The sequence below is a fragment of the Mixophyes fleayi genome, chromosome 2 (assembly GCF_038048845.1).
Source record: "Mixophyes fleayi isolate aMixFle1 chromosome 2, aMixFle1.hap1, whole genome shotgun sequence".
Lineage (NCBI taxonomy): Eukaryota > Metazoa > Chordata > Amphibia > Anura > Limnodynastidae > Mixophyes > Mixophyes fleayi.
The window spans coordinates 303,681,824-303,695,486 of NC_134403.1; the positions used below are offsets into that span (position 1 = coordinate 303,681,824).

At 41.7% G+C, this 13,663-nt stretch overlaps 1 protein-coding gene across 1 annotated transcript in view; it reads left to right on the plus strand.

The window, feature by feature from the left end:
• Window positions 1-2,065: 2,065 nt before the first annotated feature.
• The window catches only part of LOC142140432 (arylsulfatase H-like), a 51,364-nt gene continuing 39,766 nt past the window's right edge, over window positions 2,066-13,663 (plus strand). Inside the window, exons 1-2 of the mRNA XM_075198184.1 lie at window positions 2,066-2,229; window positions 12,494-12,643. Coding sequence (XP_075054285.1) covers window positions 12,501-12,643 — 143 coding nt within the window. The 5' untranslated portion in view covers window positions 2,066-2,229; window positions 12,494-12,500. The remainder of the gene's footprint in view (window positions 2,230-12,493; window positions 12,644-13,663) is intronic.

A 13,663-nucleotide genomic window follows, 5' to 3' on the forward strand; every position in this document is an offset into this window, starting at 1 on the left:
TGCATTTGGGTCTTGATATTTGTGGTTAGCTTAGTATATCTATTAAACGTTATTTTAGAAAGAGGAATTGATTTAGGAAAACGATCATGTGACTTTCATGTCACATGATCGATTCAAACACTATAAATATGGTTCCTGTTCACCTATCCAGTATTTACCTGAAAAAGACCCTCTTGTTTGGGCTGAAACACTTTGGCTAATACCGGCTATGTGAGGTAGGAGCCACTGCTTGAATGGATAAGGGTTGTCAGCTATCATCTATCCCAGAATTTGAATATGACATATACTTTATATACTTTATATCTACATCTTTCTGGTAGAAATACCTGCACATTATATTTGCCTGTTTGGATTTGTATCTGTTCTATTTGTAACACCCCTTCTAGTGTTGTTGTTCACACGTCTCAGTGACTGAGTGTGTGGCCTAGCACTAGGACCCAGAGGAGCCACCTTGGGAATGTTGCTTAGCAACATCAAGCTGGTATGAACTGAGAGAGATTACAACCGCAGAATATGGGAGAGAGAGAGTACCCGCGCAGAGGATGGGAGAGAGAGATTACCCCCGCAGAGGACGGGAGAGAGATATCACCCCCGTAGATGAAGGGTGACTGAACACTGTTGTGAGCAAGAGATGAGGGTGAGCTAGAGAGCCACCATTTTGGATGTGACTGCCCCATAGATATTCTGTCCATGTAGCCCTTAAGAACTGTGCAGGAGGAGACAGGAGATGTATGTTGGAACTGTATATATTTATCACTGCAACAGTTAAAAATGTGCTGGAGTGAAGGAGTGTAAATACAGAGTTTATTTTGCAATATAGTGATGGTCCGGTGCTCACATTATGGAGACATCTGATTGAACTGCACCACTAAGTTACGTCACCTGTGTCCCAACATCTTCACAGAGTCTATGTAAAATGACCTGCATGTGGGGGGGCCCTCTGGTCATCTACATACATGCCAGGGCTGAGAAGGAGGTGCACTGCCTAAACTGTGCACCTCAACACTACACACAGAGATAGGGGGCTACAAAATGGCACCCAACGTGGGACTCAAGCACAACAGATGGAACTGGTGCTTTCAGGACACAGGGTATGAGTGCAGTGCGCCCAGCCGGAGTAATACTCTTGAGGCACCATGTCTGACCATCTCTAGGTGCCCAACAGAGAACAAGGGTGATAAGGGGGAGGTGACACGTAGAATACACAACAATTATCAACAGTTTTTGGCATTCACGGTGGAATTTCAATATAAAACATCATTATACCTACCTGCCACAATGGGATTGAAAATGAGGCTTGGCAGCAAATTAAATTGAGGCTTGGTACTAATTTTAACACTGATTTGTGAACAAATGGGGATATCAGAAAGAGGCTTTGAATGCAAACAAGATTCCAAGATCAAAGATACTTCTGGATTGACGATAGGGTTTTGTGTTTGTTTTTATGAATTATTTTATGATATGAAATCCATTGAATCAGCGATATGTACAATAATGCATATTTTGAATCATATGATTTTAAATGTTAAATTCAAATTGTATTAGTTTAAGAAATAATTGACTACTATTCATATATTTTATGTAATACTGAATGCATTTGGGTCTTGATATATGTGGTTAGCTTAGTATATCTATTAAACGTTATTTTAGAAAGAGGAATTGATTTAGGAAAACGATCATGTGACTTTCATGTCACATGATCGATTCAAACACTATAAATATGGTTTCTGTTCACCTATCCAGTATTTACCTGAAAAAGACCCTCTTGTTTGGGCTGAAACACTTTGGCTAATACTGGCTATGTGAGGTAGGAGCCACTGCTTGAATGGATAAGGGTTGTCAGCTATCATCTATCCCAGAATTTGAAAATGACATATACTTTATATACTTTATATCTACATCTTTCTGGTAGAAATACCTGCACATTATATTTGCCTGTTTGGATTTGTATCTGTTCTATTTGTAACACCCCTTCTAGTGTTGTTGTTCACACGTCTCAGTGACTGAGTGTGTGGCCTAGCACTAGGACCCAGAGGAGCCACCTTGGGAATGTTGCTTAGCAACATCAAGCTGGTATGAACTGAGAGAGATTACAACCGCAGAATATGGGAGAGAGAGAGTACCCGCGCAGAGGATGGGAGAGAGAGATTACCCCCGCAGAGGACGGGAGAGAGATATCACCCCCGTAGATGAAGGGTGACTGAACACTGTTGTGAGCAAGAGATGAGGGTGAGCTAGAGAGCCACCATTTTGGATGTGACTGCCCCATAGATATTCTGTCCATGTAGCCCTTAAGAACTGTGCAGGAGGAGACAGGAGATGTATGTTGGAACTGTATATATTTATCACTGCAACAGTTAAAAATGTGCTGGATTGAAGGAGTGTAAATAAAGAGTTTATTTTGCAATATAGTGATGGTCCGGTGCTCACATTATGGAGACATCTGATTGAACTGCACCACTAAGTTACGTCACCTGTGTCCCAACATCTTCACAGAGTCTATGTAAAATGACCTGCATGTGGGGGGACCCTCTGGTCATCTACATACATGCCAGGGCTGAGAAGGAGGAGCACTGCCTAAACTGTGCACCTCAACACTACACACAGAGATAGGGGGCTACAAAATGGCACCCAACGTGGGACTCAAGCACAACAGATGGAACTGGTGCTTTCAGGACACAGGGTATGAGTGCAGTGCGCCCAGCCGGAGTAATACTCTTGAGGCACCATGTCTGACCATCTCTAGGTGCCCAACAGAGAACAAGGGTGATAAGGGGGAGGTGACACGTTGTTTTAGTAATTCTGTCATATGGAGCAGCAGTGTGCCCATTGCTGGGACTTCTAGTGCCCCTGTCCACAGCTGAGTGGAAAGCGAGAAGAAGGATACCCAGAGTGAGAAGTGTATATTGTATATTGCCCTTCTTGAGAATTGGGGGGAGCACACAAAGGCAGATTGTCGAGAGATAATTGTTGGAGAGATAATGCCTCCATTGGAGATTAGTGCAGCGGAGGAAAAGGGGGGATGACAACCCACTGGCCAAATGCCACCCACTGCTTATGTTTCTAAGATGTGAGTTGGGGGAAATGTATTTGTTGGGAGGGGCCCACAAGAGCACCCTGTCTCTTTTTGACCCAGGAGTGGGAAGATATTGGCAGGTGCTCCCTTGCTTTGGCATAAAGCCACATTTGCATGGTCATAAAAAAAAACCAAACAGAAAACATCTTTGACTTACATGTTTAAACCCATTGGGGGGAAGATTATGGAATGTAAACTTTATTTTATGTTCATGCTGCCAATGGTATGAGCTATATACTTGTGATTTTACATGCAAACATATGTGGAATTTTTTTTATGCTATGTGCCTGTGAGTGCATGTGCGAGTCGGGTGTGTTTGTGAGTATGATTAGCTAGGCATCCCCCTACTATGGTTTAGGATAGGGTGCCCAGCTAATGGGGGAGATTGTAACACCCCCTCTGGTGTAGTTGTTCACACCTCCCAGTGACTGAGTGTGTGGCCTGGCACTAGGACCCAGAGGAGACACACTGGGAATGTTGCTTAGCAACATCAGGCTGGTATGACCTGAGGGGATCAGAACCAGGCAGAGATAGGAAGAGTCAGGGACCCAGGACAGAGTGGAGGAGGTCCTAGGACCCCTTTATAATCTGGGGAACTGGTCCATCACCTGCTGCCACTAGAGGCCATAGTACAACAACACAGGCAGAATACTAGTGATTACTAGTAATATGGGGCAGATTTCAGGGATAATTTACCTTCGTAAGTGGCAGGATAATAGAGAGGAGCAGCACCAGGGAGTGTCTGTCAGCATCCAACTGAGAGATATTACCCCCGCAGAGGACGGGAGAGAGAAATTAACTCCACAGAGGATGGGATCGAGATATCACCCCCGCAGATGAAGGGTGACTGAACACTGTTGTGAGTGAGAGATGAGGGTGAGCTAGAGAGCCGCCATTTTGGATGTGACTGCCCCATAGATATTCTGTCCATGTAGCCCTTAAGAACTGTGCAGGAGGAGACAGGAGATGTATGTTGGAACTGTATATATTTATCACTAAAACAGTTTAAGAAAATGCTGGAGTGAAGGAGTGTAAACAAAGAGTTTATTTTACAATATAGAGATGGTCTGGAGCATTATTGAGGCATCTGATTGCACTGCACCACCAAGGTACATCACCTGTGTCCCAACATCTTCATAGACTATGTAAAATGACCTGCAAAAAGTTAACAACCATTATCATTACGAAAGCAGTTACAGGTGTTTTTGCTTACAGGCAAATGTTTAATGGCAGTTTTCTCCCCTGCCCCCACTACAACATAGGTGGATCTACCTTCTAAGGGATCATCCTACACCTAGCTAGCGACTGCTAGTGATGTCTGCCTTTGAGTGGAACCTGTGTGCTGAAAATTTGAACACGTTTGATATCGGTATATTTTGATAGAGCAAAAAATTAGCAAAGAGAAAAAAAATTATTAGTTAAACGGCTACTGTTTTAAATGTGCACAACAATCAAACATTTACATGCTGCAGGATTACTGTTTAACCATGAAGGAGAAAAATTTGAATCATGATACATTACTCAACAGCCTTTACCTTCCAGGAACTCAATTTGGATTAAATGCTTGAACTCTTCCTTATATGAAGTGCATGTTACCACTAGTGCGGGCCCACAACCAGTCCCTGCAGCTGCTAGTCTCTCCTCTGCCATCTTCTGCTTCATTTGTGTTTTGATGTTAGAGATTCTTTTGCAGCAGTTTTCTATGGACCTTTTGATGGGGCTCACCGCATTTACCACATCACATAATTAACCCACAGCTGCTTTTTTTCATGCAAAAGTTGCCTTGACTGCTAGACTGACCAAAATGCACTCATACACTGGGATTATGTATAAGTGCACAATTCTCAGCAAAACTAAAGTGCACAATGCACCCAGACTTTATCTTCACAAAAGAAGTCTCTGCCTCTTCCTCCAGGCCAAACTTCTTCTTGTTTATCTTTCTCTCTCCTCATTTTGTCTTCTCGTTCTCACTCTCCCTAGACTTCGCAACTATTCTTCCTCTCACCATCCTGAATGACAAAAAAAACACGGGGAAATACAGAGAACAACAAACAAATACACTCACAAACCAAACACAGGGTAAATACAGAACCAACAAAAAACATCACTCGCCAAAAATAAAAACATACAGACAATGAAACAAGCAAGGGCAGATAAGCAAATAAGAAAAAAAAACTACATCTCAATTTCCACACTTCTTTAACAACAATCACCACTCTCCTGCCCTTTCCACTGCCGTCTATACTCCGGAAACCCCTATCAACTAAAAAAGAGAGTAGCCTTATCATAACCAGGATGCTGCCATTTACATTTATCAGTATTTTTTTTCAATTATTACTATATCTAAATACTCAGACTTGATTTGATATAAATATATTCCTTATCCTGATAGCATTAGATAATAACTTCAAAGTTATGTATCACATTGATATTCATTATTATAAAGTTACACCTGTTATACATGCCCTCTTTAGGTTTATGAAACAATATTATTGTTTTCTTTGTAATTGTTTGTTTATAGCATTTCTTTTATAAATAAAATGCTAAACAAATAACAATGTTCATTATGCGTTGCATGGAGAGCCAATGCAGAGCCTTTATCACTCTGGAAAGAAAGGTGTCATATCAGAAATTGGTGTTTGTGTGTGTGTTCTATGTGTATGCTTTATGTGTTTCTTACAGTAGTCCTTACAAAAATTGTACTGTCACCTTTTCTTACTCAGTGGGTATTGACAGTCAGGATTTGTTAGTAATCTGTTCTGTCACAGGTTTTTAGTGCTCTGGTTGACTCCCATTCAGTGAACTTTGAAAAAGTTCAGTGCATGAAAAGTAAAATTAACCAGAGCACAAGTTGAACTTGACATCAGTAAACAGCAGCTCGGTGCTAGACTTGGCCTTTCCAGTGCCAGCACAAGGAGTAGGTGAGTACTAGTGACATGTCAGCTCTGCTGTATGTTGAGGGCATCAGAACCCTACTGTATACTAGTTACATTTGGTGGAACTTTCTTGTATAGAGGTGGCATTTGAAACTTTACTATATACTGTGGCATGTAACTATTGTACTAGTTTAGTGTATGCATGAGAGCTGAGGATATGAATAGTTCAAGGTACATTCCCAACTTTTATAGCTTTTGTCCCTGGAAACATCCATGTCTTTCAGTATTGACTAACTGCAGAATAAAATTCCTCCTGTTCAGTTTAATTCTTATGAGTAGTGTATGGACTTTATAATTTAATATTTATTAAAGAGAGGTTTTTGCATTGTAAATACTTATGTTACAATTTTATTCAGCAAACTTGGCATGATGATGAGTGCAGACTATGCCAATACTGTATTGCACATGATGGGACTGATTCATGTTCGGGCGTGAAATAGTTCTGCGCATTCTCAGAAACAGACCTTATGCCAATGAACAAAATTGCATGCAATTCATATCCGAATGCAAATTACACTTATGACTTATACCTATGACTTGAAGGGTGGAACGGAGGTGGGAAGGGGCGGAAGGAAGTAGGCAATGTACAATAAGGATGTGACAAGGGCATTCCACCATAGATGTGACAAATTGAAGTCTTGGGTATCTATTAAGTACGCTTGATATCAGGCATTATTAAAAAAAATATATATTTTATTTAAAACCAACCATAATTTTATTAATGTTTATACTGATTAGAGTTGTTCGTTTTATTTATAATATACATTTTCTTTGATATGCATTCTGATGTGAACTTATGTGGCACATATGCTTGTATGTATACTGCAGACTGTTTTGGCTGTCTAAGAAAGACAAGTACCATTTCGGCAGAGTGTACTTACAACCAGATTCAATTCGTAACGTATCTTAAGATCCACTTAGATTTGAATATATATTCGAAAGTAAGTTCTGTGCTCTTTTTTTAAAATGCAACTTGCATTCCAAATTGCATCAGGCTCGATATGCTTAGATTCACTGGCTCAAGAGGTAACTATGGGTATGATAGTTGTGTTCTACACTAAGGATATCTCATGTTGCATTGTTACATATCATAGACTTGCATCTTTTTACACCTGGAGAGGTGGAACAGGGGCAGGCAGCTGGGCAAACCTAAGATGAATACAATAAGGGCGCATTTACTTAAATGCGATCTAAGTAGATGTGGACGCATCTGAGGGGCGTTCCTCTTACTTTAACTGGAGTGCTGGTGCAAAGATAAGCAATGATGATCATCAATGATAACTAGCAGCTTCAGGTTGGCTTCTTGCTTATTAACATCTGAAACTGATATTTAATTTATTAGCATTGCGGCTATAGAAAAGTATAAAGTATTGGCCATCTCGTATTACTTATGTCATTTCCAGTTGGACTGCTGCAGAGAAGATTTGCTATTGGATTTTTAAAGGGGTAAACAACAGATTTGGAGGTGTTTGTATTTCATTACATTATATATGGAAAATGTGACTTTCACATTTATTAATAACAGCCAAGACACTATTTTTTTCTTGTGTATATGACATTTCATTACACTATTATATTGTGCAAAAATAGGGTTATGTGACTTTGAGGTTTTTTGACGCATATCGTTTTCTGCGTATGTTCAGGGCACAAATGTGTCCATCTGACATTGTCGACTACAAGCTTTTTTTTGGTGCTAAGAAGCCCAGACTTACATTTGTAATAAAGAAGGCACTATATAAGAAACTTGCAAAATCTTATCATTCATAAGCCTTATAGATTGGCAACTGAACTGGGACAAAGGAAGCAATGGCAAGATTGAATGCTATACACTGAAAGTTATGTGCATAGTATAACATGGAATTATCATTGATTGAGAGGTGAATTCATACAGGTGTTGGGAAGCGTCTGTGGCTATAAGATCCGGTCAGTGCAAGGTAGACTTTTGAGTCTATCTGATTAGTGTCCAGCACACCTACTACAGTTCCTCTGTGAATTTGATCTGGCTTTTGTTTTATCATTGCTTGGTGGTTGCCTGCGATGCCTGATCTGACCATTGCCTGTCTACCAGTGCTATGCTTGTACAGTTTCCAGTTCTGTCTATGGTTCCCTGTGCATTGTTGGTGTTTGACTTATAAACTATCCTTAAACTCATGGGAGATATTATTAGTGATTACACTGTTATCACTGACTCCTGATCCTGTTTGTTACTTCATGCTGGCTGTTAACTGTCTGCACTGTTGTTACTGTTGTACCTGGTTAAATAATCTGCATCAGACAATCTGTGTACAGAATTATCAATGCTGTCCTTTATTTTGTGATACTGATATCTATTATTCTTGGCTATGATAATGCTGAAACAAACTTCATTTGCATCCCTCCGTCTGTTTGCCAATTGAACTGCTGTTTTCACTCTCATTGAACAGTACAACTATTACAGAGTATATAACAACATTGTAGCCTTTCTTGATCAACTCTAAATCTCAGACCAGAAGTACACAGGGAGCAGGGTCACAGGAGCAGGGCCGGATTAAGGGAATGGAGGCCCCAGGGCTAAGGGGACCTCCATTCCCCCGTGAGGGCCCCCCTCCCCATTATCTGAGCCATCCCCCCGGTGAGCTGAGCCGCCCCCAAGGCACTTACCTCCTTCTCCTGGCATTGCAGTCCTTCCCCGGCGCACTGTACGCTCTTTACTGAGGAGATCTCATGAGAGTGAGACTCACGAGATCTCCTCAGTAAGGAGTCTACAGCGTGCAGGGGAAGTACGGCAGTTAAAGTGCTCAGCAGCATTGATCGCGGCGCGGGCGCCCCCCGACTGATCAATACTGCTGCTGAGCACTTTCAAGGGCTCCCTGGATGCCCGGGGCCCCTGGGCTATAGCCCAGTTAGCCCTAGGGTTAATCCGGCGCTGCACAGGAGTCAGGTACACAGGAACAGGTAGCCAGGAACAGGAAACACATTGCTCTGACACAGGCAGCGTGTCAGAGCAGAGTAGATATAGAGATTTGAATTCCCCGCCCAGGAGTCACATGACTAGATGCAGGGAGAACCCGGAAGTGCGGGGGCGCTATCTGGAGAAGCGCTGAACAGCAGAGGATACAGCTGCCAGACAATGCTGACAGTGCAGCGGAGCGGGGACAAGGTAAGTTCATAACAGTTACAGTGGCAGCGGGGGGGATCGAGGGGGAGCGGGGCAGCGTTACAGTGGCAGCAGGGGGGGGATCGAGGGGGAGCGGGGCAGCGTTACAGTGGCAGCGGGGGGATCCAAGAGGAGGGGGACAGGGGTATACATGCATCCAGGAGGAGGGGGACAGAGGTACAGTGGCAGCGGGGGGGGCGATTGCAGGGAGAGTGTACTGCCCGGCTGTTCTGATCACAATCAGAGCAGCCGGCCATTACACTCTCCCTGCCTTTTTTGACAGCTACCGTAATATTTTCTTTTTCAAATTTCGGGGCCAAAATTTAAGGTGCGTCTTATACACGGGAGCGCCTAATACATGGGGAAATACGGTATGTAACTTTAAAAAAATTTAAGGTATGCTACACTAGGCTTTTGGATTATATTACACTGGATACAAGTAAGCATGTTGCACAGTGATTAGAAGTACTATGTGTTCTATTCCAACCAGGGCACTGTCCATGTGGAGTTATACACTAGACCAAGCTGTATGGACAAAGGCTACAAAGGGGGCTGATTTAGAAGCCTGTCAGCCCTAATATATTGGGCTTTTAATAGCCCTATATAGGATAGATATATTATAACTTTTATATTGCATCTACTGCTATATTGGGTCCTGGGTGGATCAGAGCCCTTGTACCCACAACCTGTACATTTTAATAAATAAAGACATGGGCAGTCCCCTCCCTCACCAAATCCTCATGCCTCCCCAGTGCAAGACAGCCTGAAATGGTTCCTACTATTACAAGGAAAACTTTAGTGGCCGGGGAACACCTTTACTGTACACTGACTCCATGTATACACCCTTCTCCTCCCCATTCCTCTCCTGAAATTGTAGGCTGTTGTGAGGGTGCTTTTGGTCTCAAAGATGAATTGGACGCTGCTGCATTCACTGGCGTATGCTCCGGTTCTGGGGAAGCATAGAGCGTTTTTGCGCAAAATAATGCACATATCGGCAGTGTCGGACTGGGGCATGAAGGGCCCACTAGGGGAATGCAATAAGGGCCCATAAAATAGCATGTGCATGTTGCTGCTCTACATCAGTGCACCACTAAATAGGTAGGGCTAGCTGACCATTGTACAAAACAGAACATCCTATTGACCATTATACAATGCAGAGGGAAAACCTAGTTACCGCCCTACAAAACAGAGCACATTCAATGGACTTGTATTCAAAACAGAGAGCTTTCAATGGACTTGTATACAAAACAGAGAGCATTCAATGAAATTGCATACAAAACAGAGCACAGAATTCAAGTGACAACAATACAATTCAAAGAGCATCCAAGGGACAGCCAGATAATGCAGAGACAAGTGCAATTTACATTCGCAACATCTGCTCTGCTACCTTTTATGTACAGATGAACCTACCCTACAGAAACATGTGCCTGGAAATAGTTTTGAAAGGTTGACAGATGTTTATTAGGTGTTTATCTGGAGTGAATTTGTAATTTTAAACATTGTTGATCTAGTTGAAGCACAATGGTTATACTATGAGGCTCCGTAGGTGACCTACATAAGACTGTCATACCCTGCTGGCCTAAGGAACTGTGAGGTGATAGCTGAGAAATGCACAAAGAAAGAATAGTACAAAAAGATTTTTGTCTCAAATGTTGTTGTTGAACCGCCTATCAAGCAAACTGATGTAATCTCACTCATAAAAGCCATGACCATCACCACCATTTCCTGAAAACATACATCCCCAACTGAAGTAGCCCTAACTCACCACCATTTCCTGGTACTATACATCACCCAATTTTCAGTCATTTTCCAATCATTTCCCTTTCAAACACATTTTCAATGCTTTGCGCACCACTGTTGGGTACATGTGACTCCCCCTTCAAGCAGCCAGCGTGAAGAGGGATATACCACCCAACCTTCCCTACAGTCTTGAGTGCGCAATCAGGAAAGTTGGCAGACAGTCTCTCTCCTACCTGCTGTTGCAACTTTCAATACCTGCTGGTACCTTAGTTTTTGTTTGGCTGGATCCTTGAATGTTGAGCCCTGTTTTGAAAAGGGATACTATGGACCTTCAACATTAAATCAATAGCATTCACACTTAACAAATAGGTAATAAAAGTATCAGATTGTTAAATCCAGTGGATTAAATATTATTTATCAGATTTGTTGAACATGCCAACACAAGCTTAGAAAAAATATTCAACATTTAACAAAGTATAAAATACTCTATAGAATAATGCCCAACGGTCGTTTCAGTATATTGCCCCTGATGAAGTTTAATACACTGAAGCGATTGTTGGGCATGATTCTGTAAACTTGTGCTTGTGTGTTCATGTTTATTGACAAATATGGATTTATTTTTAATATGGACCTTGCACAGTAATGCTGTCTTGTATTGAGTGCATCCTCTTTAGAAATTTTAGAGTGATAGAGACAGACAGATATATTACACAAAAATGAGCATTCAAGGGGACTTGTAATAAATGCAATTACTACTTTACTTATATTACATTCAATTTCTATATATCTGGACTGTTAACTATTTCTATATAGAAAATTTGTAAACAAGTAAATGGTGTACCTACGCAGTTGGGACTCTCCTGAGATTCCAACTGTGCTGGAAGATTGGCTGGATTGAGGCCTTTCTTCACTCTCCGTCCGATGACAGTACCAGTCGGCCTGACCTCCTGCCCTTAGGGCTCATCTGGTGCGGTGCACATATAGCGGGGAACGAAGTAGAGGGAAGCGAGGAGCAAGAAGCGGAGGGACTGACACACCATAACGTGTCTGATCCCTTGGAAAGAATCACCAGGGGGTAAATGTATGAACATGCGGGTTCTTCAACACCCGCGTGTTCGGAGATTAAATTTCAAGCGGCGCTGTATTGTAAAGGGAAACTTCCCTTTACAATGCAGCGCTGCTTGAAATTTAATCGCCGAACACGCTGAACACGCGGGTGTTTAAGAACCCGCATGTTCATACATTTACCCCCAGGTCATTGTAGTGCGTAAAAATAGGGACAGGGAACGAGGGCCCTGGAGATAGGACCCACCCACCAATAATATGGGACAGAGCAACAAGGTGTTGGTCCCACCAGGGATTTACCCACTATCTCGGTGGGCCAGTCTGATGCTGCATATCGGCAATTGTGTCTGTTAATGATTCGGGCCCTTTTGTGTTTTAATAAATGTTCTTCTATGAGCTGGTTCTCGTGATATATTTTTGATAATATTTCTGCCATAGCCAGATTTCTTTCATTTTAATTTCACAATTATATATTGAGTAGTTAGCGCTGTTCACTTCCACTCTTTACTTTCATCAATTACTCTGTGTATTCTGTTACAGGAATTCCATGGCTATTTTGCAATTTTTACTTCTGTTCCTTTGTTTATATCCAATAAGAGAAGCAAATGCTCAAAAGCCAAATATTTTATTGCTCATGGTCGATGATCTTGGAATTGGGGATGTTGGCTGTTATGGGAATAACACAATAAGGTAACAATTTGTTGTATATGTTTGGCATCCACTACGCACTGTGCTACTCCAATGACTGTTGTATGGAGATGCAAATTGTGTAAAAATAGTAATCTTATTTTTTCATACTAATAGGATCTATAAAATCATCTAACCTGGTTAAGTGGAACATGATTGCCATCTCTTTGGGGACATTGCTTCTATAAAAAATGTTTAGACATCATTGGAATGGGGGCCATGGAGTCCCCAACTTATCCAAATACCATCAGGAAACACACTTGGCCCAACCCTTCCTATGACGCACACCCCCTTATCCTAGAATCTGGACCTCATTGGAGGCAGACCTTCTAAACTTTTATTTTCCACACACCTTACTGGGAATAAAACCACAGATTCTTCCTAAAACACAAATCGAATTCACACTGTAAAATGTACTCTTTCAATATGGGACCAATGCATCAACTGAGATCTAACCATCCCACAACTCTATGGAACAATTGCGTCTTTTCATCAGGACAAAAACATAAAGACTTTAACTACTGGACAAGACAAAATATCATTTTTCCCATATACACTGCTCCTCTGTAATTCTTCCCAGGATTTACTAACCTTCGTTCCAGATTCTCCCTACACCATAGTACTTTCTTCCAATATCTCCAAATTAAGGATTTCTAATACTCGATGCAATAAACAGCTCCTACTGTTCAGTGCTCCCCTTAGAATTGCTTTTTATATATCCTCTCATCCAAAAGGTTTATCTACCCTGTACCAATTAATACTGCAGCGTAGTTAGCCAGATAAAGAACTCCACAAACTTGCATGGAAGAGATAGGCAGGGCAGACCCTGGAGAATCGAACAAAATCAAAACAACCTAGTGTGACACGGACACCCTTCTGGTGATGCACACAAAGACTTCTTGTGATATGAACTGTACTTTGATTGTTGCATCACAATAAACAGCATAGACTTATGTTAGGATGTCACCAGGCAACCTACAACTGTCTAGACATACTCCTCATATCTAGACACCGGCCACTGAT